Source organism: Scardinius erythrophthalmus (assembly GCF_964197995.2).
Source record: "Scardinius erythrophthalmus genome assembly, chromosome: 18".
Taxonomy (NCBI): domain Eukaryota; kingdom Metazoa; phylum Chordata; class Actinopteri; order Cypriniformes; family Leuciscidae; genus Scardinius; species Scardinius erythrophthalmus.
Genome location: NC_138238.1, coordinates 6,663,751 through 6,691,688, shown reverse-complemented (window position 1 = coordinate 6,691,688; position 27,938 = coordinate 6,663,751). Strand labels below are relative to the sequence as shown.

General features: G+C 38.5%; 1 protein-coding gene across 1 annotated transcript in view; it reads left to right on the top strand.

The window, feature by feature from the left end:
- The window catches only part of cdh10b (cadherin 10, type 2b (T2-cadherin)), a gene marked incomplete at both ends in the record, with an annotated part of 55,904 nt that extends 28,275 nt beyond the window's left edge, over positions 1-27,629 (top strand). Inside the window, 10 exons of the mRNA XM_081393516.1 lie at positions 5,894-6,188; positions 10,547-10,666; positions 11,404-11,571; positions 12,631-12,818; positions 13,538-13,791; positions 19,217-19,353; positions 19,804-19,922; positions 20,114-20,222; positions 21,277-21,528; positions 27,139-27,629. Coding sequence (XP_081249642.1) covers positions 5,894-6,188; positions 10,547-10,666; positions 11,404-11,571; positions 12,631-12,818; positions 13,538-13,791; positions 19,217-19,353; positions 19,804-19,922; positions 20,114-20,222; positions 21,277-21,528; positions 27,139-27,629 — 2,133 coding nt within the window. The remainder of the gene's footprint in view (positions 1-5,893; positions 6,189-10,546; positions 10,667-11,403; positions 11,572-12,630; positions 12,819-13,537; positions 13,792-19,216; positions 19,354-19,803; positions 19,923-20,113; positions 20,223-21,276; positions 21,529-27,138) is intronic.
- Positions 27,630-27,938: the final 309 nt, after the last annotated feature.

Here is a 27,938-nt window from a genome sequence, read left to right as displayed (position 1 = left end):
ATGCACTGATATTTGAAGTGTCATCAACAATTATTGTAATTTAAACTGTGTGGTTATGCTGTAAATATGGATAACTGATACTCTCCATAATGCCTGACGTCAACAGATGACTTTTGTGAGGGAGCGGTGTATGTTTCTCTTCTCTCACTGTGTCAGCGGTGACAGCATAATCCCAGGAGAATCCGAACGATCAATAGAGTGTGAGCCAACTCTGAGACTGGAGTTTACAAAAGTAATCAAACTTGTGTTATGTTGTCACCTCTAGACAGCCAATTCTGACATAATGTAAGCAAAAATCTTTCTGTAAACAGTACAGATACACTTGCATAAGATGAACAGATGTTTGGAATAAAAACCAAGGGTGTTTCTAATCCAGAAATCAGTAGGCCTATATCATCTAAAATTACAGTTTTATCAATGAAGTGAAATGTGGACTATTATAGTTTTGTATGTTTCTTGTTCTGGTAAACTGTCTTCATTAAACAGCACAACCATTTTCAGTACCAAATCAGCATATTAGAATGATTTCTGAAAGATCATGTGACACTGAAGACTGAAGTAATGACTGCTGAAAGTTCAGCTTTTCCATCACAGGAATAAAGAACATTTTTACATATATACACTACCGTTCAAAAGTTTAGGGTCAGTAAGATTTTAAATGTTTTTAAAAGAAGTATCTTCTGCTCACCAAGGCTGCATTTATTTGATTAAAAATACAAACAAAAACAGTAATATTGTGAAATATTAGTCCAATTTAAAACAGCTGTGTTCTATGTGAATATATAGTAAAGTGTAATTTATTCCTGTGATCAAAGCAGAATTTTCAGCATCATTACTCCAGTCTTCAGTGTCACATGATCCTTCAGAAATCATTCTAATATGATGATTTGATGCTCAAGAAACATTCATTATTAGCCATGTTGAAAACAGTTGTGTACAAAATTTTTTCAAAATTCTTTGATGAATAGAAAGTTCAAAAGAACAGAATTTATCTGAAATCTAAAGCTTTTGTAACATTAAACACTACTGTTCAAAAGTTTGGGGTCAGTAAGAGTTTTAATTTTATTTTTGGGGGAAAGAAATAAATCAATACTTTTATTCATCAAGGATGAGTTAAACTGATTAAAAGTTACAGTAAAGTACAGAAAATGTTCTATTTTAAATAAATGCTGTTCTTTTGAACTTTCTATTCAAAACATAAAAAAAGAAAAAAAAGAAAAGAAAAAAACATTAAAAAAATCTTGCTGAGCCTAAACTTTTGAACGGTAGTGTATATATGTAAAAATGTTCTTTATTCCTTTATTCCATTTTTGATTGTATTTTGATCAAATAAATGCAGCCTTGGGGAACATTAGACTCTTCTTTCAAAAGCATAAAAAAAAAAAAAATCTCTATCTAAAGTGTTCATTTACCAGGCCAAAAACTGGAAATGGGGATGAAAATATGAGGAGCAAAAATTATGACCCTCTCTGTTTCGTGTTTGTTTTATAATAAAAAAAAATAAAATAAAAAAAAAATGCTCAGTAGGTATACAAATAAAAATGTGTATAATTGATGATTTGAAAAGAACCAATCAGAAAACCACTGGGGAGGCAAGAAAACTCCAAACATTTTAATGAAAAAGCTTTTAGTTGAAAAAAAAAAAAAAAAAGAGAGAGAAAAAAAAAAAACTCAACCCCTCATAAAGTAATAAAGTAAAAAAGGATCATCATTTACTCATTAAAAAAAAAAAAAAATATGGTAATTTTCCATACAAATAAAATAAAGATGAACTCAGCTTTCCATCTTGAAAAGGGCACAAATGCTAAATTCCAAACACTCACTATATTCCAAAACTTTTGAAGTCATATGATTTGACTTCAAATGATAATTGGAACCAAATTACATTTAGGTATTAACTCACTGAAAATCTTGACATCTTCAATTTGCGAATGAATCGTCCTATTGAGTCACATCTCCTCATTGAATCAGTTGATTGTCCACAAACTTGAAAGTTCACTGGAAGAGAAAAACATCAATGAAATTCAGCAAAATACTGCTTGTTTTACACACAAAACTATCGTATGACTTCTGAAGACTTGGAACATATAGTGCACAAGTGAAATGTAACACAGTTATGGTGCTTTATTGGTACTTATAGGTAAATGAATGAAAGACCAACATGTTCCTTCTCTTGAGGTCCAGAAGAAAAAAAAGAAAAAAAGAAGAGCTTAAGGGTTTGTACTGACATGTGTCACGGTGTGGTGCAGAAGACGAAGAGGAGTCAAAAGTTCCAATACAAACTTTTACTCACAATATAACTCAAACAGGTTCATATGAGACGGGACCAGGGTGGAGCAGATGGTGCAGGTGGCCATGGCGGAGACGACGGAGGGAGGAGCCATGGTGGAGGCAGGGCTGACGACTCCAGGGGGCCGACTGACGGAGGCGGCGCAGTTGGAAGTGGAGAGCCAGGGCGTTGCTGAGGATCTCGAGAGACATGGTGATGCCGACGGCTCTGGCGACCGAGGCGCAGGCGGGGATCCAGAAGGCAGCGGTGGAGCCGGAGCGACAGAGGACCAAGGTGGAGCTGGAGGGAGTGAGGAGTGCAATGGAGCCAGAGGGACGAGGCGAAGCCAGAGGAGTGTAGTCCTGAGGCGAGAACAGGCCGACGAACGAAGGAGCCGGAGCCCGGCGGAGGGACGAGGGAGCCCGCTGGAGCTGGTGGGCTGATGGGCCATGGTGGAGATGAGATTAGATGAGCTGATGGATGTCCTGGTTGTGAAGGTTGGAGGCGGAGACTGGGGATCCACCGACCATGCAGGAGCTGCAGGCTGGCAGACCCACGGCGACCCCGAAGGTGGTTAGAGGAGCTGAGGGGCTGACAGGCAGTGGTGGAAGAAGGGTTGAGAGATGGCAGATGGGAGAGGGAGGCTGGGTTGGAATTCAGGAACCGATTCTGGCTCGGGGACAGACTCAGGTTCAGGCTCGGGAACAGGCTCAAGCTCAGGCTTGGGAACAGATCCAGATACTACAGGAACAGATTCCGGCTTGGGAACATGGACAGTCCTTGGGGCAGGAACAGGTCTAAGAACAGAAAGGGGAACAGGAACAGGTTTCGGCGTGGCAGAGGCCATCCAGGCTGAGGGCTCAGGCGGTGAGGTGGTGGCCATCTTGGCTGAGGGCTCAGGCAGCAAGGCAGCGGCCATCTTGGCTGAGGGCTCAGGCGGTGAGGCGGCGGCCATCTTGGCTGAGGGCTCAGGCTGGGCAGGCATGGCATGAAGGAGCCTTGGGTCTGGCTGTGTTCCGGATCAGTGCACGACGCTCTCCAGACACCGGATGACGGTCTCCCTCCAGTCCATTCTGGTGGTGTCTGGGAAGTCAATGGGGTGGTTAAACATGGCCCCGATCCGGAACAAGATACTCAGGCTTTCGCCGCCGAGGGCACTGGTGATGGCAAGGTGGCAAAAGTCCTTTGAAAAAGAAAAAAAGTTTTTGCTCTCCTGAGCCATGATGATAATTTTTACCCTATCATCCATTTTGGGCGGTCCGATCTTCTGTCATGATGTGGTGCAGGCAGAAGAAGACGAAGAGGAGTCAAAAGTTCCAATACAAACTTTTACTCACAATATAACTCAAACAGGTACATAGGAGACAGTCAGAAGGTACACACACACTTAATACAACAGAGATAAGACAAAGATTGACTGAATAGAATGGAACTAAATACGAACACAGATGAACACTGATTAACAAGACACAGGTGATACAGATGATGATGATGATGATGATGACTAAACAAGTGACAAAACTGACGAGGTAACAGGTGTGACAGATGAACTAATGAGGGTTACCGTGGGAACAAAGGACTGGTGGGAAAACAGAACAAAGAAAGACATGTGACTAAGGAAAACACGTACACGTACATGGTTATTTTGAAAAACGGAGACATTTCCCTTCGGTTGTTCCCCCCGTTTACACGCAAACGGAGAATTCGCCTCTGAAAACGATTCTTTCTAAAAAACTCCGGCCAGAGTGGATATTTTGGAAAACTCCAAAACGTTTGCACGTTTGCATGTAAACAGAGAAAAACTGAGTTTTAGGCAGTCGACGTCACAGTAATCGACAGAACTTGCACTGCGTCAAAGGTGCGACCTATATTTTCGGGATTCTGATTGGCTAACATGGGCTTGAGCTTCTCGTTACACTGCCACCTACAGGTTTGGCATGCTTTTGACGGCATATACACGGGTTTGTGTAAACAAACACTTTTCTGAAAACGGAGAGGGTGAAATGTCCGTTTATGAAAATAACTGGCCACGTGTAAACGTAGCCTCAGACAGAAACACTACTGTGACAACATGAGGCTGAGTATCTTTGTAAAATGGGTGCATATGGTTGCATTTTACTTTGTGACTTCACCAGACTTAATGTAATGAACTTTTAACATTTTGAACTGCTATGGGAGGATTTAGCATGAACTAACGTTACACTTTATTTTAATGTGTCCTTGTTACAGTGTAATTATACAATTAAGTAATACCAATTAGCTACCTGTACGGGTTAGAATTAAGGTTACAGTTCAGTTTAGGGTTAGTTGCTTGCAATTGGTTTTAGTAAAGTAAGTTTATGTAACGTGCATCAAGGACACTGTAAAATAAAGTGTTACCGAAATAACTAATGAATGCTTTATTGCAAATGCTGTTTGCAGTAAACATGAAGCAAAATCACATTCACAAAGATTTCCCCCTTACAATTGTCTATCCCAGGACATAAAACTGCTAAAGAAAGATAGCCATTTCTCTAAGCAGCTTTCTGGTGTACTGTTAATGCAATTGTGTGTGTAATGGATACCTAATTCAGTTTCAGGACAGAGAGGAACACTTGTTTCACAATGACGCAACCTCCAAATTGAGGTTTTAATTGTTGCGTGTCAAATTATCTACATCCTGATAACAGTGGTTAGAAAGGACTGTAAAATTGTTTCCAATTATAGTGTACATTTAGCTGTAAGTGGACATATTATGAAATTTTAGGGTGCAATGCTTAGAATGCCACTCTTATAATGGAAGAGGTTTTTTGGTTCTTCTTTGATTGCTGTTTACAAATACAAAGGACTGTTTTTGCAGCCTCTTCTGGGTTTTGATTGATCATTTATTAAATATGAAACATTTTATGGCACCTATGCTGATTGGATATTTTGTCCAGGACTGGTTAAAATGGCTAGTCTCTTCAGGTAAAATCCTAATCAGGAAAAGAGGAACTGCAATCAAATGGAGAGGGCTGCCGGGCTTCCTCTTGTTGCTAAGAGACAGGTGTAAAATGAAAGTTCCGCTCTGAAGGAGCGTTTTGTGTAATTGTGACCGTTCTGAACAAAAACAGGTCATATCTTTCCTCCACAGTGTAAAGGTACAGGAGTCTATTGACAGTTTTCTGAGATATCTGCCATATGCCGTCAAACACAGAGCTTTCTATGCTGTAAGTTCTGCGCTCCTGCAGATAATGACTAGATCGCCATTCGTTGCTCTGTGTTTGCTATTGAAAAGGAAAAGAAGAATTCTGAAACTATTACTGATACTGAAGTGAATGAATATTTAAGTCGAAATTTCGGAGCTTTACCCACAAAGAAAATTAAACCAACCGGGGCCTTTAAGAAAATTCCCATTCACATATTCATGACTCATTTAAAAACATTGCTCAAGAAACACATTCTGACTTCGACCAGAAAGGGCTTAAACTGCATTTAGAAAAACGTTTAATTTCTGTTTCCATTTGCACAAGGTTTAGGACCACCGCCTGAACATTTTGCCTTGACAGACTGAGTATATTTGCAAAGAATTTGCCAGTCGCACACTAAGAAAACAGTTAATTCGGGAACTGTTAATTCCAACAAAACTCTCTTTGCTCTTTTAAGCTTCACTCAGACATGGACACGGAAGATGGACATGTGAAGTACGTCCTAACCGGAGACGGGGCCGGAACTGTTTTCGAGATTGATGAGAACTCGGGTGATATCCATGCCACCAGGAGGCTTGACAGGGAAGAGAAAGCATCTTACACCCTAAGCGCAAAAGCCGTCAACAAAACCTCTGGACAGGATCTCGAGAGGGCCTCGGAATTCATCATCAAAATCCATGACATCAATGACAACGAGCCAAAGTTTGCCAAGGACACCTACGTGGCCAGTGTATCAGAGATGTCGAATGTTGGTGAGTTGCTGCCTCAAGTTTTAAAGGGTTAGTTCATCCAAAATTATATAATTCATAAATTGGCTTCAGAAGGACTTTATTAACCCCCTGGAGCCATATTTTTCTTTTATATAACTCTGATTGTGTTTAGCTGAAAGAAGACAGTCAGGCTTGAGGGTGAGTAAATTATGGGATAACATTATTATTATTTATTATTATTATTATTATTATTATTTTATTTAAACCCATTAAGAGCAGCAGAGAGAATCAAAGTAAATGAACGGGATGCTGCAAGCTGAAATCAATTACTCTTCACGAAGCAACAAATTAACCCGCAGGTTTATCTTGAATGAATCAAAACTCATTTGCAGTTCCGACAAAAACAAGGCAGCCGTTTTTGATTAAAGATTTTGTGCTATGATAAGATAATCATTGTGGATCTTAATCATTGTGACCCAGCAAATGAATCAAAGATTAATCACTAGGAAATGAGGAAATTATGCTTGAAGTGGTCTTGGTGTACCTATTTGTGTTTGTCAATTCATAAAGCACTGTTTGAGAATGCTTGACACAATGTCTGTGTAAAAGGTTATCAAACAGGTATTAAATCTTTTTGCATTTTTGACACATTATTAACATAATTCAAGGAGAGTGGGGTAAAGTGTGTCAGTGGGTGAGATGTATTGCCCTCTAGAGCACAATCTTCATCATTCCACTATCTATTTAGGGTGCTTTCACACTGACAGTTTAGTTTGAAATAGGTCACGGTTCGCATGAAAAATTTGCAATGTGAAAGCTGTCATGTGGACCCGGGAGCGCACCGGGATACTGAAGCCGAGACTAAGGCTGTGTCCAAAATCTATTTAAGGGGACAGCCATTTTTAGTGGTGACCGAAACCATAGTGGATGTTATCAAGTGCACTCATTCAATCCCACAATGCATTACAACAATACTATTATGCATTAATGAGTGTACAACCAATGTATGCTCAATGGCTAGAGAACACCAAATTAATTCCAAGGTCTGACCAGAAGATGGCATCTGCAGCTGAATCATCCATCCATCAATTTCCCTAACTGTTTGGTCCAATGTGGCTACAATGTAATATAATACAAGTATAAATTCCTTTTTAATTGATTTTTAAGTTAAAGCAGCAGAAAGCCAGCTTCAGGCGATATATTGACACGCGCCTATCACCCGTTCTCTAACATGTTCCGTGCATGTTTGAGATGGCGTAAGATAGACGCAAGTGCACCAGGGTTCGACTGAATCAAGTTGAATGTGAAACAAGTCCAACACTGCCGGGGGCACCGGGAACAGTCGCGCTTGGACTCGAACCACAGCAAACGTGTGAAAGCCCCCTTAGAAATGGCCCATCATATAAAGATGCCTGTGATTGATGCCTGTGGTTTCAATCAATCAATCAAGCAATCCCCAGGATTCAACTAATGACACTGTTTTCCCAACTTTTTTTGAGAGGTCATCCTTCTGTGGCATACAATTCGGAATATTGGTTATCATATTATTTATTCACATTTTGTTAAAGACAACTTAACAAAAGGTGTCACAGCTTACCCCACTCTCCCCTACAGCAGAAAAATGGAAGACTATAAAATGAGCTTGATTCAAATTCACATCACCTGAACACCAAAGTTTCCAGGTTTAGTTAGTTGGTTAGCACAAGCTAGTTAGCCCTTGCTGGCAGATGCCATAACTACACAATCTGGACAAATAAAACATATTTCTGCAGTGACCATAGCCGTGTAGTCTGATGAAATTTTAATGAAAAAGTTAGCGAGCTACATATTGTCACAAATCACAAAAAAATTTCATATTATAGAAGATGCTTCACCAGTGCCCAATATTTTTTGAAGCATGAAATTGACTAATATTTTCCCTGTCTGCTGCCTTTTAAGTCACAGCTCAGGATAGTCACTAGTGAAGGGTTTGGAACTGTATCCATTCTTGAAGTGCCATCGGCCAATCAACACTATTGTCACATCCTTGTTGTGACATTTTCAATGCAACATGAAATGAAATGTGTTATTAAAGTGTATAGGTATTCAAATTTCTGTTAAGTTCTGAATTTCTCATCGGAGAGTATCTTAATGCAGCCATGTTTGCTGAAAGATGGATCCCTGAGGCGTGAAACACTATCAGTCCTCCTTTCAGACAAATGCAAGACCCACTCCAGGGACTCTCAGTTGGATTCTTGCATTACAGTGCCTGATCTCCTTTATGTCTCTGCTGTCGAGAGTCTCAAAGCACCTGTGTTTTACAAGCTGAGAACATGCAATGTTGTTTTATTCAGATCCTTCAGAACATGATACATGTCAGATTTGCTGTCACTACTGATATTTATTTCCCTCACAAATTTAAAACCTTGTCACGTTACAGCAGTTCAACTGTGGGCAGAGTTATTTATTCAACACAAATCTGGTTACAACAGCTTTGTAAATGGACCACAGTCTTTTCACCCAAGGCTTTTGCACTTGAAACCGAAGCTCAACCTTTATTTTTTCCGCTTCTCTTTCTGGCAGGCTCGTTCTTCCTTTCATTTCTATATTTCTCCGTGGGGTTGAAAGTTACATCATCCCCGGCACCCCGTAACGTAAATGAGACACCGTGCTCGTTTGACACTTCGCTGGAGCTCTTCCTTTCTCCCGCCTGTGTACGAATTCACGAGCGGCTCTGCTTGCCAAACCATGAGGTCACGGTGGCACTCGCGTTTAAGCCGAACAAACCGCCCATGTGTTGCGAACGTGCCTGCCGTTAATCAGATCTGGCCATCCATGAAGTCTGAGACTCTGTTTCCCTCCGTGTTATCGGAATGGGATTGGAGGGCGACAGATGTTTCCGCATTCATTAGTATTCTCCGAGCCGTTCAGAGAGCGAATGGCACTCGGCGGAGGTCTTGTTGATGCCAGGGACGCCGCTGATCCATGGCAGAAACAACATGTGCATTCGGTCCACCTTCAGAGGTGAGACTGAGAAGCCGCGAAGTCACCTCTAAAGTCTATTCAGAAGAAAGAACTGTAAGATGTCAGTAGTACACAAATGAGAAAGGCGAAACCTCATAGGAAACTACTCACAGGAAGCCGTGACTGTAACGGAAAGCGTGGCTGTTGGCAACTACGAATGAGGAGTGATTTTGCCCTTCATGTGGCAGGACAAAAGTTGTTGTCGCTAGTTATATCTGAGTCCAGGCCAAGATCAGATTTTATTGTGGGTAATGATGTACTACACTCGTGAAAACATTACAAGACTTTCAGTACCACAAAGGCCTCAAATATACTATAGCTACAAAGAAAGAGAGAAAAATCTTGAGCCTTTTGATGATATTCAAAAATGTCTTTTGAAGGTCTGCTTGATCTGAAATGGCCAGAGTCAATGAATTTTGTTCCACTAAATGAATACAATCATTTTCATGTATAAGTACCAATATAACATCACAGCAATATTATGTAATATATATATATATATTCACTAACACAATAATTTCCCATATTACATAAAATAGCTAAAACTGCAATATTCTCATATATTATTATAAGAAATAAATACTGTGCATTATAAAAATGTAACTTTAACTGAAGTTTAAATCAGAGAAGCTACTCATACCTCTCTGTTTTAATACTTTTAATAGTGGCGAATAGTAAAAGATTGCAAAATTACTCGTGATTTGTTGCCTACAAAATCATTGTGAAAATGTAATATACTGCCCTAATAGCACACTAGTCAAATTTAAGCAGCCAAATGGTTTTGAAAAGGTTTTTATTTTTTATTTTTATTATACACCATGGCCATGGTCAAATTTTTGAAGAGCTTTTCATATCAGAGAAAAAAAAAATTCCCCTCCTACATCTGTCCAAAGCCATATCAAGCTGAAAATGAACCCACTAAATTCATGTTACTTCTAGATTAATTGGTGTAATTATAATGTTTCTTTGAGCAGATTATTGGTCTGACGTTTCCCAGCAACATACAGCAGATTCCATCAGAGCGGAAAATGAATGGGATGACCCAGTGAGAGCGGGTGAAAGAAAAACTACAATTAAAGATATGTCCATCTCACCGTGCAGCTGGAGTAATTATGAGACTAGGATTTAGATAAGAAATACACTGAGATAAAGAAGATGAAAGAACGAGTGATCATGCATTCGCCTTGATCATTGCTTGCGCTGGGTCTCTCCATATAGGATATTAGCGAGTTTTACAACTTGGAATTTGTCGTTCATGGTGCACCTTTAGGATGCACTGCTTTGATCATGGTTGAGGTTTTAATACTGGATGTGGGGATCATGTTTTACACTCATGTTAGGGCTCTTTGGAACTGAAATACCTTGCTCTATAATTCTCTTCTACCCTCTCTCTCAAGGTGCATTTGTAATGAGAGTTACAGCCACAGATGCAGATGATGAAGCATATGGAAACAGTGCCAAGCTGGTTTACAGCATACTGCAGGGCCAGCCATATTTCTCAGTTGAACCTGAAACGGGTAAGTTGAGCAAAGATGAGAGAACAAGTATCATTTGAAATGATTAAAAGATGGGGTACAATACTAATAAGGTGATACAGCATTTGCCAACATAGTTTCTTACATGTTGTCGGTGAATCGCATAAAGCCTGTCAAGAAACTGCCCAGGCCATATGTCACCCTAAATCAGCATATTTCTACAACAAAGGAATTATATTTTGCATTAAGAAAACTAACACAACATTTAGAACATTGAGATTTATTTATTTATTTATTTTTTTGGGCATTTTATGTTTGAGAACATTCACATTTTACCACCCAAATTACCATTACTGCAATCTGTCTTGAAAATGTTCTATTCGCATTACTTCCAATTATGAATCTAATTACTGTATACATTATTTTGCTGTATTAAAGTAAAACTACTATTATATATATATTTTTTTGCAATTATAGTTTTCTATCTGCTTTACTGAATTTGGTACAAGTTAAGTGTGTTGCTTTAAAAAAAAAACACACACACATACATTATGTTCTCATGTTCTAATAACCTTATCACAACATAATTTGAAGATTGACATCCTACTCAATTAAAACTCGCTCTTTAAAATACCCTAAGGCTGGGAATTCATTTCCATGGTTATGTTTATTCCCCCCTCGTCCAACCTTCTTTTTTAGCGTGACATTAGCATATAAATAATGAAGTCAGAGAAGCTCATTAGATAGCACCTAAAACTTGTGTCCATCCATTCTGTCAGGCATCATAAAGACGGCACTTCCAAACATGATTCGAGAGAACCGGGAGCACTATCAGGTGGTGATTCAGGCCAAGGACATGGCTGGACAGATGGGTGGTCTCTCCGGGACCACTACAGTCAACATCACCCTTATGGATGTCAACAACAGTCCTCCTCGATTCCCACACAGTAAGAACACAAAATATCCATCCATCCATCCATCCATCCATCCATCCATCCATCCATCCATCCATCCATCCATCCATCCTCTAAACATTGAAATAAAAGAGTTTAATGTACTAAGTGGCAATAATCTAAAACAAAATGCAAAGCTTTCTGCTCAATCCACAAGAGATCAACTGCAAATAACGCAAAACCGTAGCAAAAACAGACCACTTTTTGGTCACATGAAACTAAATTATGACTCATTTTCATGCAAATTACCTTGAATTTATTATTATATGGAATTTGATGAAATCTACTGAACAAAAGGCATATAACAAGCCCAGCAGGTTTATATCAAATGAACAAGAGTTTGATTGCCAGTCAACAAATTAATAATTGATGCAGTCTAGATTATCAGAGCGTTTATTAGCAGAATTGTGGTTGGACTTGCAAATAGACTTCAACAAAAATCAGCATATGCAATGAACTGTTCATGTTTCGCATTCCTCCGCAAGTGATATTTCATAAGAACATGTACGTTGTGGTTCAGTTGAATTATCATGGAAATGCTTTGGGCCCATTTCTCCTACTGACCAGGATGAGTCACAATGTGAACCCAGAACAAAATCTCCATAGAGAGAGGCTTTTAGAGTGAGAGAGAGAAGGGTGGATGGGGGTAGAGAAAGAAGGATAGAAACTAGAAGACAGAGAGATGTAAAGAGAGAGAGAGAGAGAGAGAGAGAGAGAGAGAGAGAGAGAGAGAGAGAGAGAGAGAGAGAGTGCACAGCGGGGGCTTAATTTGGGGTGATAATCCCTCTCTCTTCGCCACAGTCTCAAATCCAATACAAGAGCCACATCAGAAACAGTTTCCACAAACTGGGTTTTAAAAGAACCTTCTCCAATGGCTCATCGGAGCCGAAATTCTATTAAAGAATAACCACTGAGAGGCAGCTCTGCTTTTCCCCCCGAGAGAAGGATAAACAAATAGACAAATGCACGCTGAAGCACCCCGCTCGAGAACAAAGAGTTCGTACAAACACCTGACTGTTTACTCAATTGATTTATTTTGCTCTCCTTTTCCAGGTACCTACCATCTCTCCACTCCAGAGTCGGCCGAAATCGGATCATCGGTGGGCCGGATCAAAGCGTACGACGCTGATGTGGGGGAGAACGCCGAGATGTGGTTCACTATCCTGGATGGCGAAGGGCAAGATGTGTTCAATATCATCACAGACAGCACCAGCCAGGAAGGAGTGATAATAGTAAAGAAGGTAATCAGGCCCTATATCTAAAGTTTTAAACATGACACTGTAAGTCGCCAGTTAGAAATAAAATCCGCACCATGCCACGGTCTTTCCCTCATTCTCATTTTCTCATTCTTTCATATGTGTGCACGCGTCCATACAAAGCAAAGTGCTTAGAAAGTAATCCCCTAAATCGAAGCCTTCGTGTCCTATCAACTTTACAAAGGTGCTTAATTCTATTCACAGCCCAAAAAAGTCCCTTTTTTCCTTTTGTGTGGCACAGGGATCTATTTGCCTGCTGAAATCTGCCTATAGCTTATTTCCACTCTTTGTCAGGTCAGGCTTTGACGAGGCTCAGGCAATTATGCAAATCTTATTGCTTAAACTAGAATAAAAGATAGCTACGGAAGAAGACCTGAATGGGCGAAAGGTAAAAGATCGCACCTTGAGTCTTTAATCGTTTCATAATTAAAGGCTGCATTAAAGCGCGATACCCTGCCTTTAAAAAAAAAGACATTCAACGTTAAAGAAAGGGGATAGTGATAAGCACACTTCAATGAACGCTTCCAAAAACGAGCTTTAGATTTGGAAAAGTTTAGGACATTGCTAGAGAATGTCGTAAATCTGTGACCGAATAGACCTGAGCTGAAACAGATCAGAGAAGTATAAGCCTTCCTTTATTCAGACAGGTCATGAAGACTGGCCTAACATCTTATCTTTCTTCTTGTAACCTTTCTCCCATTCAGCAACTAGATTACGAGAGTAAGAGGTTATACTCACTACGGGTACAGGTGACCAACACGCATATAGATCGACGCTTTGAGCACCTGGGGCCTTTCAGCGACACGGCGATGGTCCGGATCACAGTCACGGATGTGGACGAACCTCCGCTCTTCAGTCGGGCTCTGTACATTTTTGAGGTGGACGAAGACACCCCGGCCGGCAGCTCACTTGGCACGGTGTCAGCTCGGGACCCTGATATAATCAATCACTTGGTCAAGTGAGTAACTATTAGTTGTTTTTTACAAACATCACAAAGCCTTACCATACTAAAAAATAAATAAATATATAGATATATAAATGTTAAAGGGGTCACAACCATTTTCACCTTCTCATTGGCCCTTAGAAATAAATTATTTTAATGCTACTACTCTTTTCAAATTTCCGGGGTTCTCATAAGTCATAGTTGGGTAAACGTATACCTAATACCTATAGTGGTGAATGGAAACTATAACAAATATAATTTTTGTTTTGCCAATTGCTCCAAAAAAAAAAAAAATCATGATAGCGTTTCTAAGGAGGAAAAAAAATATTAAGAAATTGATTACGGTGGTCAGAAGGGAGAACGATCAAATTTGCAGTCACTCCCTCAGCCGTTGTGTTAGAAACACTCACACAGCAGCATTAAATAGTTTTCTGTAATTTAATGCCAAGGTCATTCAATATAAAGTATATAGTGTTATACATGTACATACATGTTTTTAAAAACTGAAAATATAAAAAATACTTGGCTAGATTACAATGTTAAGAACTGTGGAAATGTATCATTACAGTCTGTGAAAAGGGTCCATTACCACAATTTTCACCCAATAGGCATCATTAACTTCCGAACAAAGACGATCATGTTGCCGCATTCTGCGTGACGTCTAGTGATGCTCCCAAAGGAACATTCTTGGCTGAAACCAAAAATAGTGGTCACATGTTGGCTTATTATTTCATACATTATGCAACATAACTGGACTTAAAAAAAAATAAAAAATATTTACATAATATTTAATATAATTGCCATGTATTTAATATTAGACTAACTACAAAAAACTCAAATATTATTTTTATTTGACATTATTAATAAGAATTAATTCATTTGCACCATATTTAATATAAATATGATGTAAATACAAATTAGCAAAATATATTTTAGAATACCAGACTCGTCTTGACTACACAAATGTTAAACACTAAACAGTATTATTTTTATTTCAAATATTATTAGTAATCAATATTACTTCATACATTTTGAGTTTCTGAAATGTGCTTCTTTAAAAAAAAAAAAAAAAAGACTCTTACATTAAAAGATTAAGGAAATCTCGATTCTGCATGATATGATCCCCTTTAATGTTTTGGTGTTTGTGAATCTGATGCTCACTAGCTTTGTGATGCACTTGCTTTCTGTCGCACTCATTATATTAGTTTCATTACCATCCAAAGGCTTATTTAGCTAATAAGGAGGCTTCTGTCAACAGATAATCTTAGCCAGTGTAACAGGCAATTTAATGGTCCAGTAGATATTTGAACAGAGGAACTCTTTGTAATTAAATGCCTTTGAATATGAAGCTAACAAACAAGTGGCTCTTTTCACCTTAGACACAAATAAAAGGTGCAAAATTCAAACAAAACCTAACATCCAACACTTGGGGGGAAACAGCAAAATGCCACCAAGAAAAGTGCTTCCCAAAGCATCTGAACATGAAGTCCATTATGTCATATAAAAAGCAAGCATAACACATCTTCACCTTCCACATTTTAGTTGTTGATCAGATGTTTTTGTGCTCGGTTAAATCCAATCCATCAACATGTTCCCAAGCGTGCGCGTGTGTATGTGTGTAAAGGTGAGGAAATAGCAAATTATTCATGGGGCCTCAGTTGGTGATTTCCCTCCGGAAGTTCGGCAAGATGAATACAGGCGCTGTTTTATCTCTCCTCCCCTCCCTTTCTGAATTCAGACTTTTATAAGTCACAAAGTTGATGTGAAAGAGTGTGTCTTGTCTTTCGTCTCCTGTCCACATGGGCACTCTATGAGCGATTGTCTGAAAAGCCTGTCCTTCTGGCTTACTCATGCACGTCACACTCAGTTGCATATTTAAATGTCAGCAGAATATGTAAGCTGACATTGATAAATGGGTTTAATAGGGAAGATTTCCTTTTCTTATTTCATGAAAACAAAAGGCAGGGGATCAACAGAGTGATTAGCATTCAGGCTCTTTCAAACGAGCCACTTCAAAATTCAAAACACGCAATATGCGGTTAAGGATAATTGATAGTTGCTAGTTGCAAGGTTTTCGTCACAGCTGCCTTTTCATCGCATAACGCATAACTGATTACTTAAAAATTAGCAGTTACTGGCATGGGGTACCACTATTCTGCTGGGATAAACAGCATTGCTGGTCTTCAGGTTTTGAATGCTACTGTGCTGGCGTTGCAACAAGATGTAATCAATGTAAATCTAAAATAATTCAGAATATAATTTCATAAGTATCCAATACCTTTAATATGATACACACTAAATAAATAAAAAAGATTTTAGGTGAAAAATATAAAATCCAAAATTACTAATTATGTATGCAATATAATACTTAAATATTCACTGACATAGTTAACTGTTTTTTGAAGTTAAATAGTTCAATAAAAATCATCTGTGTGTAGTCAGTTTTTTTTTTTTTTTTTTTTTATTGTCTGTGGTATAAATCAATCTGTAAGGTGTAACATTGTAACATTGAGTCATTGTGGCATAACTTACTCCATTACAACACTCTAAGCAAATAGTAATTGAAAAGCACAAGGCATGGGATGATTACAATAGATTTTCAATGTCCCCTGGAGTACAGTTACAATCAATAATTAAGAAATGGAAAGAGAGTGGCACAGCTGTATCCATCTAGAGGAGGATTTCCTCAAACAATGAGAGATTGTGCAAGAAGGAAATACTAAAAAAATGTTGTAAATACGGAAAAAATACTGAAAAAAACAAGTGTCACTACCTCAGATTGGAAAGACAATCAACAACTGTTCTTTACCAGTCAGAGATTTATAGGAGAGTGGCAAAAAGAAAGCCACCGCTAAAAAGTTGTCATATGACATCTAAGCTATACAGAAGGCATGTGGGAGAATTTGAAGCCAGCTGGAATAAGGATCTCTGATCTGATGAGACTAAAATTGAGCTTTTTGGCCATTAAAATAAACGCCACGTCTGGCGTAAGCTAGGCACTGAGCATCAGCAGAAACTCATCATCCCCACTGTGAATCATGGTGGTGGCAGCATCATGCTGAGGGGCATATCGCTTCTCTGCGGCAGGTCCTGGAAGGCTTGTGAGTGTAAAATTAATACAGCAAAACGCAAGAAGTCCTGGAGGAAAACCTGATGGGGTCTGCAAAACACCTGCAGGGGAAGATTTGTTTTCCAGCAAGACAATGACCTGAAGCATAAAGTCAATGGGACAAAAAAAAAACCACAAAAAAAAAACTAAGTTTTAGTGGCCTGGAGTGGCCCAAGCATTTATGGGTGGACTTCCACTCATGATCTCCATGCAACCTGACTGAGATTGAGCAGTTTTGAAAAGAAGAATGCGGAAAAACTACAGTGGTTGGGTGTGCAAAGTTGAAGGATGTTTACTAAAAAACTGACTTGAAAACATAAATACTTGCACAAATTTGGGTTGTGCATCATTCAGAACTGCAAATCAATTTCTGAATTTGAACTTAATTTGAATTCAACAGGTATAAAAATAATAATAATGCAATTTTTTAATGCAATTACTTAATGGATTTCTTTGAGTTGCAGTTCAATAAACTCCACTTCTTGCCATTCCAATTCAAGTTCAACCTCTTGTGTGTCACACCAGACCTCTACACTCCGCCCACTCTTTCCCTGTCTCCTGAATACTAATCACCATCACCTGTCACCACCACCTGCCTGCACTCATTACCACTAATCACCAGCACTATTTAGTCACCATACCCACAGCATTACATTGTCTGGTCTTGTCATTCCACACGGAAAGACTTACCTGATTCATCCTTTGACTACGCTTACCACTTTGATGCCGTTCTGCTACCAATGCTCTGATCCAGTCTGCCTTCATCTGTCTTCTGTCCAGATCTTCATCATCTAGATAAGAGACTCAGTCAACCCAGCCAAAAGATTTCTACTTTAGTTTTCAACCACTCACCTGTTCATCTGCTGAAATATATCTTGTGTCAAATAAATCCTGTTTACAAACTTTACTTGTTTGCATTCTTCTGTCCTGACACTGTGGGCGTGGCTGATTCAATTGAAATTCATGAACTAAAAATAAGCCAAATGCATTTTGCACAATAATTTTGTGCTGCTTAACTTTGTATAACTTTGGCATGAAAGACTAATTTTCTGTTGAACACTGTCAAAAAGGCAAATTAGATCCTATGTGATTCAAAGCTGTAAAACAACAGCACATAACATGGTTATTTTATTGGTTACTTTAGACATTCTCTTGACTATACTGTATGTAATGTTGCACCTGCATGTCAACTAACTTTCATTAGTGTTTGTTGAGTATTAGTAGACTGTTAGGGGTAAGGGTAGGATTAGTTGAATAAGGGGCTAGGGTAAGTAAAATAGCTTGATGTGTACTTGCCTGTTGGGGGACCATCACAATAAAGTGTTTGCAGTTATTAAGCAGACAGTCTTTTAATACTCTACTTATACTAGGGTGACCATACGTCCTGTTTAACCAGGACATGTCTGGCCAGGATTTCGAGATCGCCCAAAATGCCCGGGATTCGGCTTTTGCTTTCTACAGTCACCATTCATTATGTTTACATTATTACATTATTTGACACTGACACGTACGTGCCAGCTTTACAGGTCATGCATTCTGCTTCACACGGATCCCGATCGAGACGAAAACACAGGAATTTTCTTAGCACATCAACCGATCACTTGTTTAGCGTTCATGTAAACACTACATTCAGATTCACCAATCGGAATTAATTCAGTCCTATTGAATTAAAAGGTGTGCATGTAAACAAAATGAATGGCGACGAGAAAGCAAAAGCCGAATCCTGGATATTTTGGGCGATCTTGAAATCCCGGCCAGACATGTCCTGGAAAAATAGGACATATGGTCACCCTAACTTATACTCCAATGAGAGTTAGTTGACATGTATGTGCAATTTTACTTGATTAATGTTTAAAGGCAACCATCAAATAAATTGTTGACCAAAAAACTTCCAAGATGGTGAATACCTTTTTTAAAAAATGCTGTAAGCCAATCTGGACCAGCATGGGAATTCAATATCTATTTGTTTTTTTCAGCAGGGTAGTTTGCAGCCGTGGTCTTAAAAAGCAGAGATACAATGTATAGTTTGTTGTGCTCGGCATGTAACTAACATCAATACCTTTGACTAGCGCAAATTTGTTCTCTAATAGAGATGTCAAATCAAATACGTCCTGCCGTTTGAAGGAAAATTAAACCAGTCTTGGCTGATTTATTTTGGCTGCCTGCACAGGCACTGTTCTGGGCCCTTGATTATGGGTGTGTGATGTACCCGTATTCACTTCCTGGGGCCATGTTTACAGCACTTTAAAACACTGAGGATGTTCCGTCCCTGTGCCTGGGCATAATCAGAGGTCCATTGTCTTGCATTCATTACCGTCATTCGTGTTTCAGATACACCATTGATCGCCACACAGACCTGGAGAGGCTGTTTAACATTGATTCCAACAATGGGACCATCAGCACACTGCAGGCTCTGGACAGAGAAACTTCCAAATGGCACAACATCTCGGTCCTGGCGACAGAACTCAGTAAGTTTGCTTCGTGAGCCTTTGCTGGATTACTGATATTAAATGGGATAATGCTGCAAGGTTTACTTTCAAAAATGCGGAGAGACATCGCCTTTCAATTTCAAACTGTGAAATAGTTATGAGGTGAAATTCATTTTAAGTGTTTTTGTTTGTTCAAACCTGTGAAAAATAATGTGTTACAACGTTATCTCAGGTGGACTGAAACCTCAAGAGCCTCAAGACATTTTCAGAAATGGCTAAAACCACAGCACTGCAATAAATGACTGATGACAAAAATCAAACTGTCAACTTGAGTTGTGGTTTAATACATGTTTTCTCCATTCTCTTTAGAAGAATATATGCCTAGGGTAAAAGGCTGAAAGACAAATACAGAGAAACAAAATTAGACCTCTTGAATGCAAACTGAATATCTTCCAGAATTGCTGAAACGCATTAATCATTGGCGTCTAGGTACTGCCCTGCAAACCAGAGTGCCGGTGTTTATCAAAGTGCGAGACGTGAATGACAATGCGCCTGAATTCGCCATGTTCTACGAGACCTTTGTCTGTGAGAATGTCAGAGCTGGTCAGGTATGCTGCTTTTTCATCTTTATTTATTGTTTCACAAAAAAAGATTTTACTGGACGCCTCTGCTTGCTTTGTTTCTTCCACTGTTCTATAGAGCTTCAACAAACCATCCTAATCATAAATGTAGTGCTATTCTACACAGTTCTATTTTAAGTTCGAATGAAGTGAATAATCTTGGCTTATTATGTTCCCAGCTCATCCAGACCATAAGTGCTGTGGACACTGATGAACCTCTTGTCGGGCACAAGTTTGTTTTCAGTCTAAGCACCATCAATCCAAACTTCACCATCTTCGACAATGAAGGTAATTCAATGGAAGCCTTTTTTTGCATCAGAGAAAAAAAAACTAACAAACAAAAAACATGTGAATGCATGATGTTTCAAAAAATAAAATAAAATGCAGTGTAAAATAGAACTGTTAAGCTCTCTCTCTCTCTCTCACACACACACACACACACACACACACACACACACACACACACACACACACACACACACACACACATACACACATTTATATATATATATATATATATATTTAACTTTAAATACATTTTAAAGAATAAATAGGTATAATATTATAAATACTAATAATAATAAAGTCACATTGTGGATACACACTGCTGTTCAAAAGTTTGGGTAATATTTTTATTTTCAAAAGAAATTAATATTTGTATTCAGTATGCCACATTAATTTAATCAAAAGTGATGGTAAAGACGTTTGAACATTTTGCAAAAGATTTATGTTTCAAACAAATGTGATTCAATTATCACAAGATTCAAGTTGAAATTATTTGCAAAAATTATATATTGTTTGAACTCCAGAAAATTAAAACTTGTAAGTAAATTGTTGGAAATGAACTCACATAAGCAAAACACAAAGCCACAATTAGGAGAAATAGTCACAATAAAGTTGCACTTGTGATGAAGTCACACATGTGAAATAAAAGGTAGAATAAGTTAGCCTAGTTACTTTTTTATTTATTTGTTACTCTTGAGATAAAAAGCAATGTGCAATTCCATTTGTTGCCACTAGAGGCACAGGCATGACACACTTTACCTTTAAATTAGATAAAACTCTTCATTTTTAATATGTTTGTGCTTGATCTCAGTCTCAGAATAAGGTATAGAACACTATGAAGCTGGTTCAGTTGGTCGTAGACCTGCATTGCTGTCACTTATGCGAACTCTAAATGGTGTTTTAGTGTGTTTAACATAGTATTAATCATGATGTCAATGATCCAACAAATAAACGGCTAGCTAAAAATACAACTCAATATTAAAGCTTTGCAAACAACACCGCCCATCACACAGAACCTCGGTTACTCTCTCTTAATCTTTACATCATTGTCTTGTAGACAACACAGCGCGGATACTGACCCGCCGGGGCGGTTTCAACAGAAGAGAGATGAACTCATACCTGCTGCCTGTCGTCATCTCAGACAACGATTACCCCATCCAGAGCAGTACCAGCACGCTGACAGTCCGTGTCTGCGCCTGCGACAGCCGTGGGAATGTGCAGACGTGCAGCACTGAAGCCCTGCTGCTCTCAGCCGGACTCAGCACCGGAGCCCTGGTGGCCATCTTACTCTGCATTTTAATACTACTCAGTAAGTGTTGAAGTGTTTAGCTATCTAAAAACATTCATTTGGCCCTGCATGGCGCCTCCCTGAACGGGGTGCCCCTGGGCAGATGCCCAATTGCCCATATGGTTAATCCGGCCCTGTTTTAAGCCACCCTGTCCCTGTTTACTTGTATCATTTTTGTTTTACTCTAATGTGTGATATGACACCTCATCATATACAGTGCACTTTCTCAAAAGCATTTCATAGACTATATCAATATCTATCATCTATTGCCAAAATATGCACAGATTTAATACCAAGTAATAACAAGTTTTGATAGATAGATAGATAGATAGATAGATAGATAGATAGATAGATAGATAGATAGATAGATAGATAGATAGATAGATAGATAGATAGATAGATAGATAGATAGATAGAGATTTTTCTAGACCAACACTGCTTGTTCAATGCAGTAAATGTTCTTATATTTAATTACCATCTCAAAACTACACTAAAGATAAAACATATCTGCCCTGAGGACATGGACCAAAAATAAACACTTAACATCTCAGCGATGCGTCTGGCAAGCAGAACATAATGTTTCCTGACCTCTAGTCCTGCTCTTCTGATGATGCAGCACAGTGTGGGCCATGCAGCATCCTTCTTGTGATGTTTATTTTTCATTTATTCATTTGTATTTAGAATTTTCTCCAAATATTTCCTCCAGACAATAAAAAAGTAGGGCACCCCATTAAGACATTACTGTAGGTGCTCTCCCTCTCTTTCTTTGCTTTTCTCAGAAAGTGCAGTGGTGTGGAAAAATAGCTTTCATTATTAAATGTATGCAATTGACAAAAAGGCCTTTGTGTTCTTCTGAGGCTTAAGTAGGTCGCATGCTACTACTTGACGTCCTAAAACACCACTTGTGCAAGGTAATGCGGTATGAAAGCGCAGCCGGTTCTGAACAGCATGTGGCTGTGTTGTTTCTGTAGAGAAAAGGAAAAAAAATGTTGTGCTTAAGTTAAAACATCCATCAATAAGTAATTGTTGAAACTGCTGGCGAGTGCATCTCTCAAGTCTCCAATCTAACCTGAGGCAATCCGTCATCGTTCAGCATTTTCCTCTATCTGCCTCTGTTTGAATGGGATAAATGAAATATTTTAAAGGACTTCAGGTAGACTTAACTATGTATTATTCATGCTGGCCAAAGTGGTTTACAAATTTAAGATGTACCATCTATTTTGAAATAAAACATAAATGCTGTAAGTAAACGTGTTCAAAAAGCTGTTACTCCAACCTCCAACGTCAACGTTTCCCAGTACTTCAACCGTGTTGTGTGCCGGTCAAGTGTTTTAACGTTGTGCTCAAAGTACACTTCTAACAATTTTAACTTTGACAATGTGTGTCTCTGACCTATTGAATACATGATATACAGTATGCAATGATGGGCCAAACTTCATGAAGACAGCTCAAATGCTTCATAATTTATTTTTTTATTACTTTTAAGTTTTTAAACCAGTATTCACCACAGCATCCAAAGTCCTGTTTTTCTTTCTTTCTTTTTTTGCAGTGTATCAAAGCTGGTTTGGGGAAGCCATGGTCCCACTTTATATTAAGTGCCTTTACTATGCACTAACATTTATATTAATCATAATGCACCTATGTTTTTACATATTTTTACATTGCACTTATATATATAAAAAAAAACACTACTACTACTACTGTACAAGCTACTCATAGCTCATAAGTAGTTGAAAGTAGTAAACTTTACTGTTACATTTACATTACACAAGTCACGGTACTAACAAGTAAATGCATTAACATTTTAACATCCATGTTTAAACATCAACACCCATGTTCAGAAGTCATAATGTTATAATGTTAAGTCATAAAGTCACTAATGTTACTGATTTAAGAAACCTAATTGTAAAGTGTTTCCATAAAAAGTAAACCAAAATATTCCAGGTGCATCAATCCAACACGAGCGGTGCATGCATATAATTCATGCTGACTTTAAAGGTACAGTAAGTACAGTAAAACTGCATGTTGAATTCAAAAGAATAAAAAAAAATGGTGCAAGAAACCTTGACTAACATTATAAGTGAAAATTAAGAACATGATCCCTTTAAACCCCCCCTAAAATGATATGTATACGTTTTACACAACACAGACAATTGTGCGCCGTGTGTTCAACCACTTCTGCCATCTCATATTCTGTTGTTCCCCTGCACAGGCACCATCTAGTCCACCACTGATCCTCTCTGGGCAAACTTAATATGGATACTTTTCCCGTTATCCTTCTCCATTTTCAGTATCTTCCCCTAAACCCGTTTGCTGGCGCTGAGTGGACAGGTTACTGAGGACAGAGCGGTTCCAGAACAAACTATTGCTTCTTTCTGCGATTCTCTTTCTCATTTGTTCTCAGGCTCTTGCTCTCCACTTGCCCCTCATTTTACATTCTCTCCTTTTCTGATGAGCTGGCTAATGCAAACCCAAGAATATACACTTTAAGAGGAAGTAGCCTGTTTACGCGGCCAGAGCAAGAAATATCCGCATCCAGCCCACACTCTTTCACCAGCGTTTCCCTTCCAGATCACAGAATGAGCCCCGCACACACCACAGGCCCCCAGGCTGGGCAGAACACAGCATGTTGCCCCCCGCCGTTCCTTCTTCATAATTAACACCTGAGTGGGAGGCAGGGGCGAGCTCTCCGATTACCTGCTGGGAGGAGAGAAAAGCCACTGAACAGGAAAAACAAGCTGCAAACTACAGCACCTGTTCCCTTTTTAGGACCATAATTCTCATCTCTATATCTCAACATATGAACATTTTCTGAAGATTTCACCAAACAGTTGTAGCACTTTTGCATGCGGCATTTCAGCACAAACACTTGTGCCTTAAACAGTCGTCTGATTTTTTTGCCCAATTTATAAAAAAAAAAAAAAAAAAAAAAAAAAAAAAACATTTTTTTTTTCTTGGGGAAAAAAGGAAAGTAAATCAAGTGAATTAATTGTTTTGACAAAAAATCCCAGTCAAGAATCCCAGTCAAGGAAATATTGAACTGCAATTTAACATGCTATGAATCTAATTTCATTTGAATTTGTTTTACTAAATTATGTTTGATTATGTTTCACCTAATTTGTGAAATATAATTGATTGGATTATTAAATAATAATAAAAATACCAACAATATACTAGGGGTCTTTTCGTATACAAAATAAATAAATAAATAAATAAATAAATAAAAATTATTAAATACAATTATGATTATTATTAGTTGTAGTTATTTCATTTTTTATAATTACATTTTCTTGTTTTTTTTTTCTTAATTTTTTTATTCAAATATCATTGTTATTTATTTTATTCTAATACATTGTTATGTATTGCGGTGCGTCTCTCTCTTCTGTATTCATGAGTACCTTAAGCGCATGACACCTTTTGAAACACACTCCTCAGTATATTCAGCTAAGCTCTGTCTGTAGTGCTGTGCGCTGCTCACTGGGTTCTTATCGGGCTGCTCTGCTTTAGCCATCCAAGAACAGCCTGTGATTCTTCGGCAGTCCTTTCTTCTCGCTGCAGTGATTGAGATTATGCACGCTTTCTCTATCTGTTTCTCTGTGCAGCCACAAACTAGCTCGTCTGCTTTTTTTAGCTGACTCAGTGCATCTGTTTTCGGTGACTGTGACACTTTCATTGTCCTGGGCATCGATTGTCTGGGATCTCGCTGATTGAATCAACTAAACTTAATCATAAGGTCTCACTCTTTGGTGTACTGTGTATCTTGCGTGTTGCATTAGATATTGTACCCCGTATTGGTTTACAATGCCACAGCAAAATAAATTGGTTTTGCTTGTATGTTTTTTTGTTGTGAGCATGCAGTTCCAACTGAATGATGGAAAAACTGCTTTGAAACTGTTAGTTATTTCAGGTAGCTTATCTAGCTCAAGAACAAGCAACTAACTAAAAGTATCTTTTTTTTTTAAATTTAACCCAAAAACATTTATTTCTCATCCTGAACTGCAGAGTAAAAAAAAAAAAAAAAAACATATCTTTTGAAGCTGTAAATACCTATTTCAGCCATTAAAAGTGTCATGTTAATTAAGTGTTAAGTGCCATTTCTGTTCATTTGTTTGCAATTAATTGGCAATTTCTGAAAGAATACTGTTTCAAAGCCAAGTACTTTATTATCCATTCAAATGCTCACTAGAATGATAATGTCCTTCACCTTGACAACTTTTAAAGACCGCCTGTTGTGAAAATCAAGTTTCTATTGTAGTTTATGTGTCTGTGTGGTGTTTTTAATAGGCTTTAAAACAAACCATGTGCAAATTCATAAGTCAAAACCGTTGAGGATTCTCTCTTTAAAACTGCAGTGAACCAAAGACTCAAACGTCTCAAAAACACAGTTTGAAATCGCAGTTTATCTCTACATAACAAATATGTTGTAGCCAATTCTGTCACGAGGGGGACGGGGCTTTAGCATATCATTAACTATTAACTGCGACGCAGGGAGTCTCAAGAGAAACAAGGTTACACCGTTATATTTTTCTGCTGAAATGAAAAATCGGGTACATTTAGCAATATAGCGAGTGAATTATGTATATGATGTATATTACAATGTTATGCTGATCTATATGCTTTTCTCCACTTACGTAAGTTGTTCAAAGCATTTCTAAGGATTTTGGTTTTTAGAAGGAAGGTGTCTGACTCTGAGATGGCGAATGGGAGCATGGTTTGTATAACATTTGCAACACATTATTAGCTGTTTGATAACAAAGTCAAGCAAAAGGCTTATATTAATTACCGTTATGTGTCTGACATTATAGAGAGCGATAAATGCATTGCAATTCCTACACATCAAGCCTGTATAATTCGCTCTTCCACTTCTTCTTCTGAATCAGTTTCTGGTTCAAACATTATATGGCTGAATTAAACCAATATTTTCACTTGCCATTGTGCAGCATTTACTACAGTAAAGTTGACAGAGTGGATCAGGTATTCTAAGCTGGTGTGATTGAGTGGAGGCGGGGCAATGAAGCAAGGGGGTAGAGTTACATTCAAGCTATTTTAAGTCATGGAAAAACCTTTAAATATGTAATTTTGGTGACCAAAGATGAGTTTTAAGGGATAACATTATTGAGTACAGGGGGACTTAAACAATGAGCTAGCACACTTTTAGCAAAAAAATAAAAATAAATAAATGGTCTATATAGATATTTTAAATATTCATGTTTAACGGGTTATTTAGATTTTTTTTTGAGCTGCTTAATTCATAAAATTTTATTACAAATTAAAACTGAAGGAATTCCATAAAATGATCCCATGATGGAAACCCCTAAAAGGATATCTGAAGCGCCTGACAATACTCAGAGAGAGTATTGAAATTATCTATAATTTAAACATATGTCATATAAAACTGCATTTGCATTTTTCCTATAATACATAGTATATACATTTAAATGAAATAAAAACGATAAAATGTGTTAAAAGTGTCATGTTAAGACAAATGATCCTGCCAAACCTGTAGGAAGCACTGCTCTAGTGTCAGGTGTCTCGTGACATTCAGAAAGCATGACTATCACAGAGCTTTGTTCAGCTTGATTTGCACCATGCGGATGATATCATTCTGTTCGTCTGCCTCTGTCTCCATAGTGATTGTGGTATTGTTTGCGGCCCTGCGGCGACAAAAGAAAAAGGAGCCCCTGATCATCTCAAAAGAAGACGTCAGGGACAACGTGGTCAGCTACAACGACGAGGGCGGCGGAGAGGAGGACACGCAAGCCTTTGACATCGGAACTCTGCGCAACCCCGAGGTCATCGATACCAACAAGCTCCGCCGGGACATAATGCCCGAAATGCTGTTCCCCTTCCGCCGCACGTCTCCCATCAAAGACAACACGGATGTGAGAGACTTTATCAACGGACGGCTGCAAGAAAACGACTCGGATCCCACAGCGCCCCCTTATGACTCCTTGGCTACCTACGCCTACGAAGGCAACGGCTCTTTGGCGGAGTCTCTGAGTTCCCTGGAATCGGCCGCCACCGAAGGCGACCAGGAGTTTGAGTATCTGAGTCACTGGGGTCCACAGTTCAAAAAACTGGCGGATATGTATATAGGGCAGGAGTCCCAGAGAGAGACTTAAAGCGGATATGCAACACAGCACACTTAAATATATCTCAGAGCACTAAATTAACACACACACACTGAATCTCCCTCTGTTCTCTGCTGTGTTACGCATATAGACGAATCAACGAAGACTTGAACATTGCGCTCAACTACTTGGAACTCTTCTTCACATAGACACTCTCTCTTCTCTTTGACCTCTTTGTCTACTTTAACTTTGTCTTCTACTTCTGGTGTGTCTTTCTCTCTATCTCTCTCTCTCTCTCAACCTCTCTCTCTTTCTTTCTTCCTCCCTCAAAAGAATCAGTAAAGATGCCTTTTAAGATTA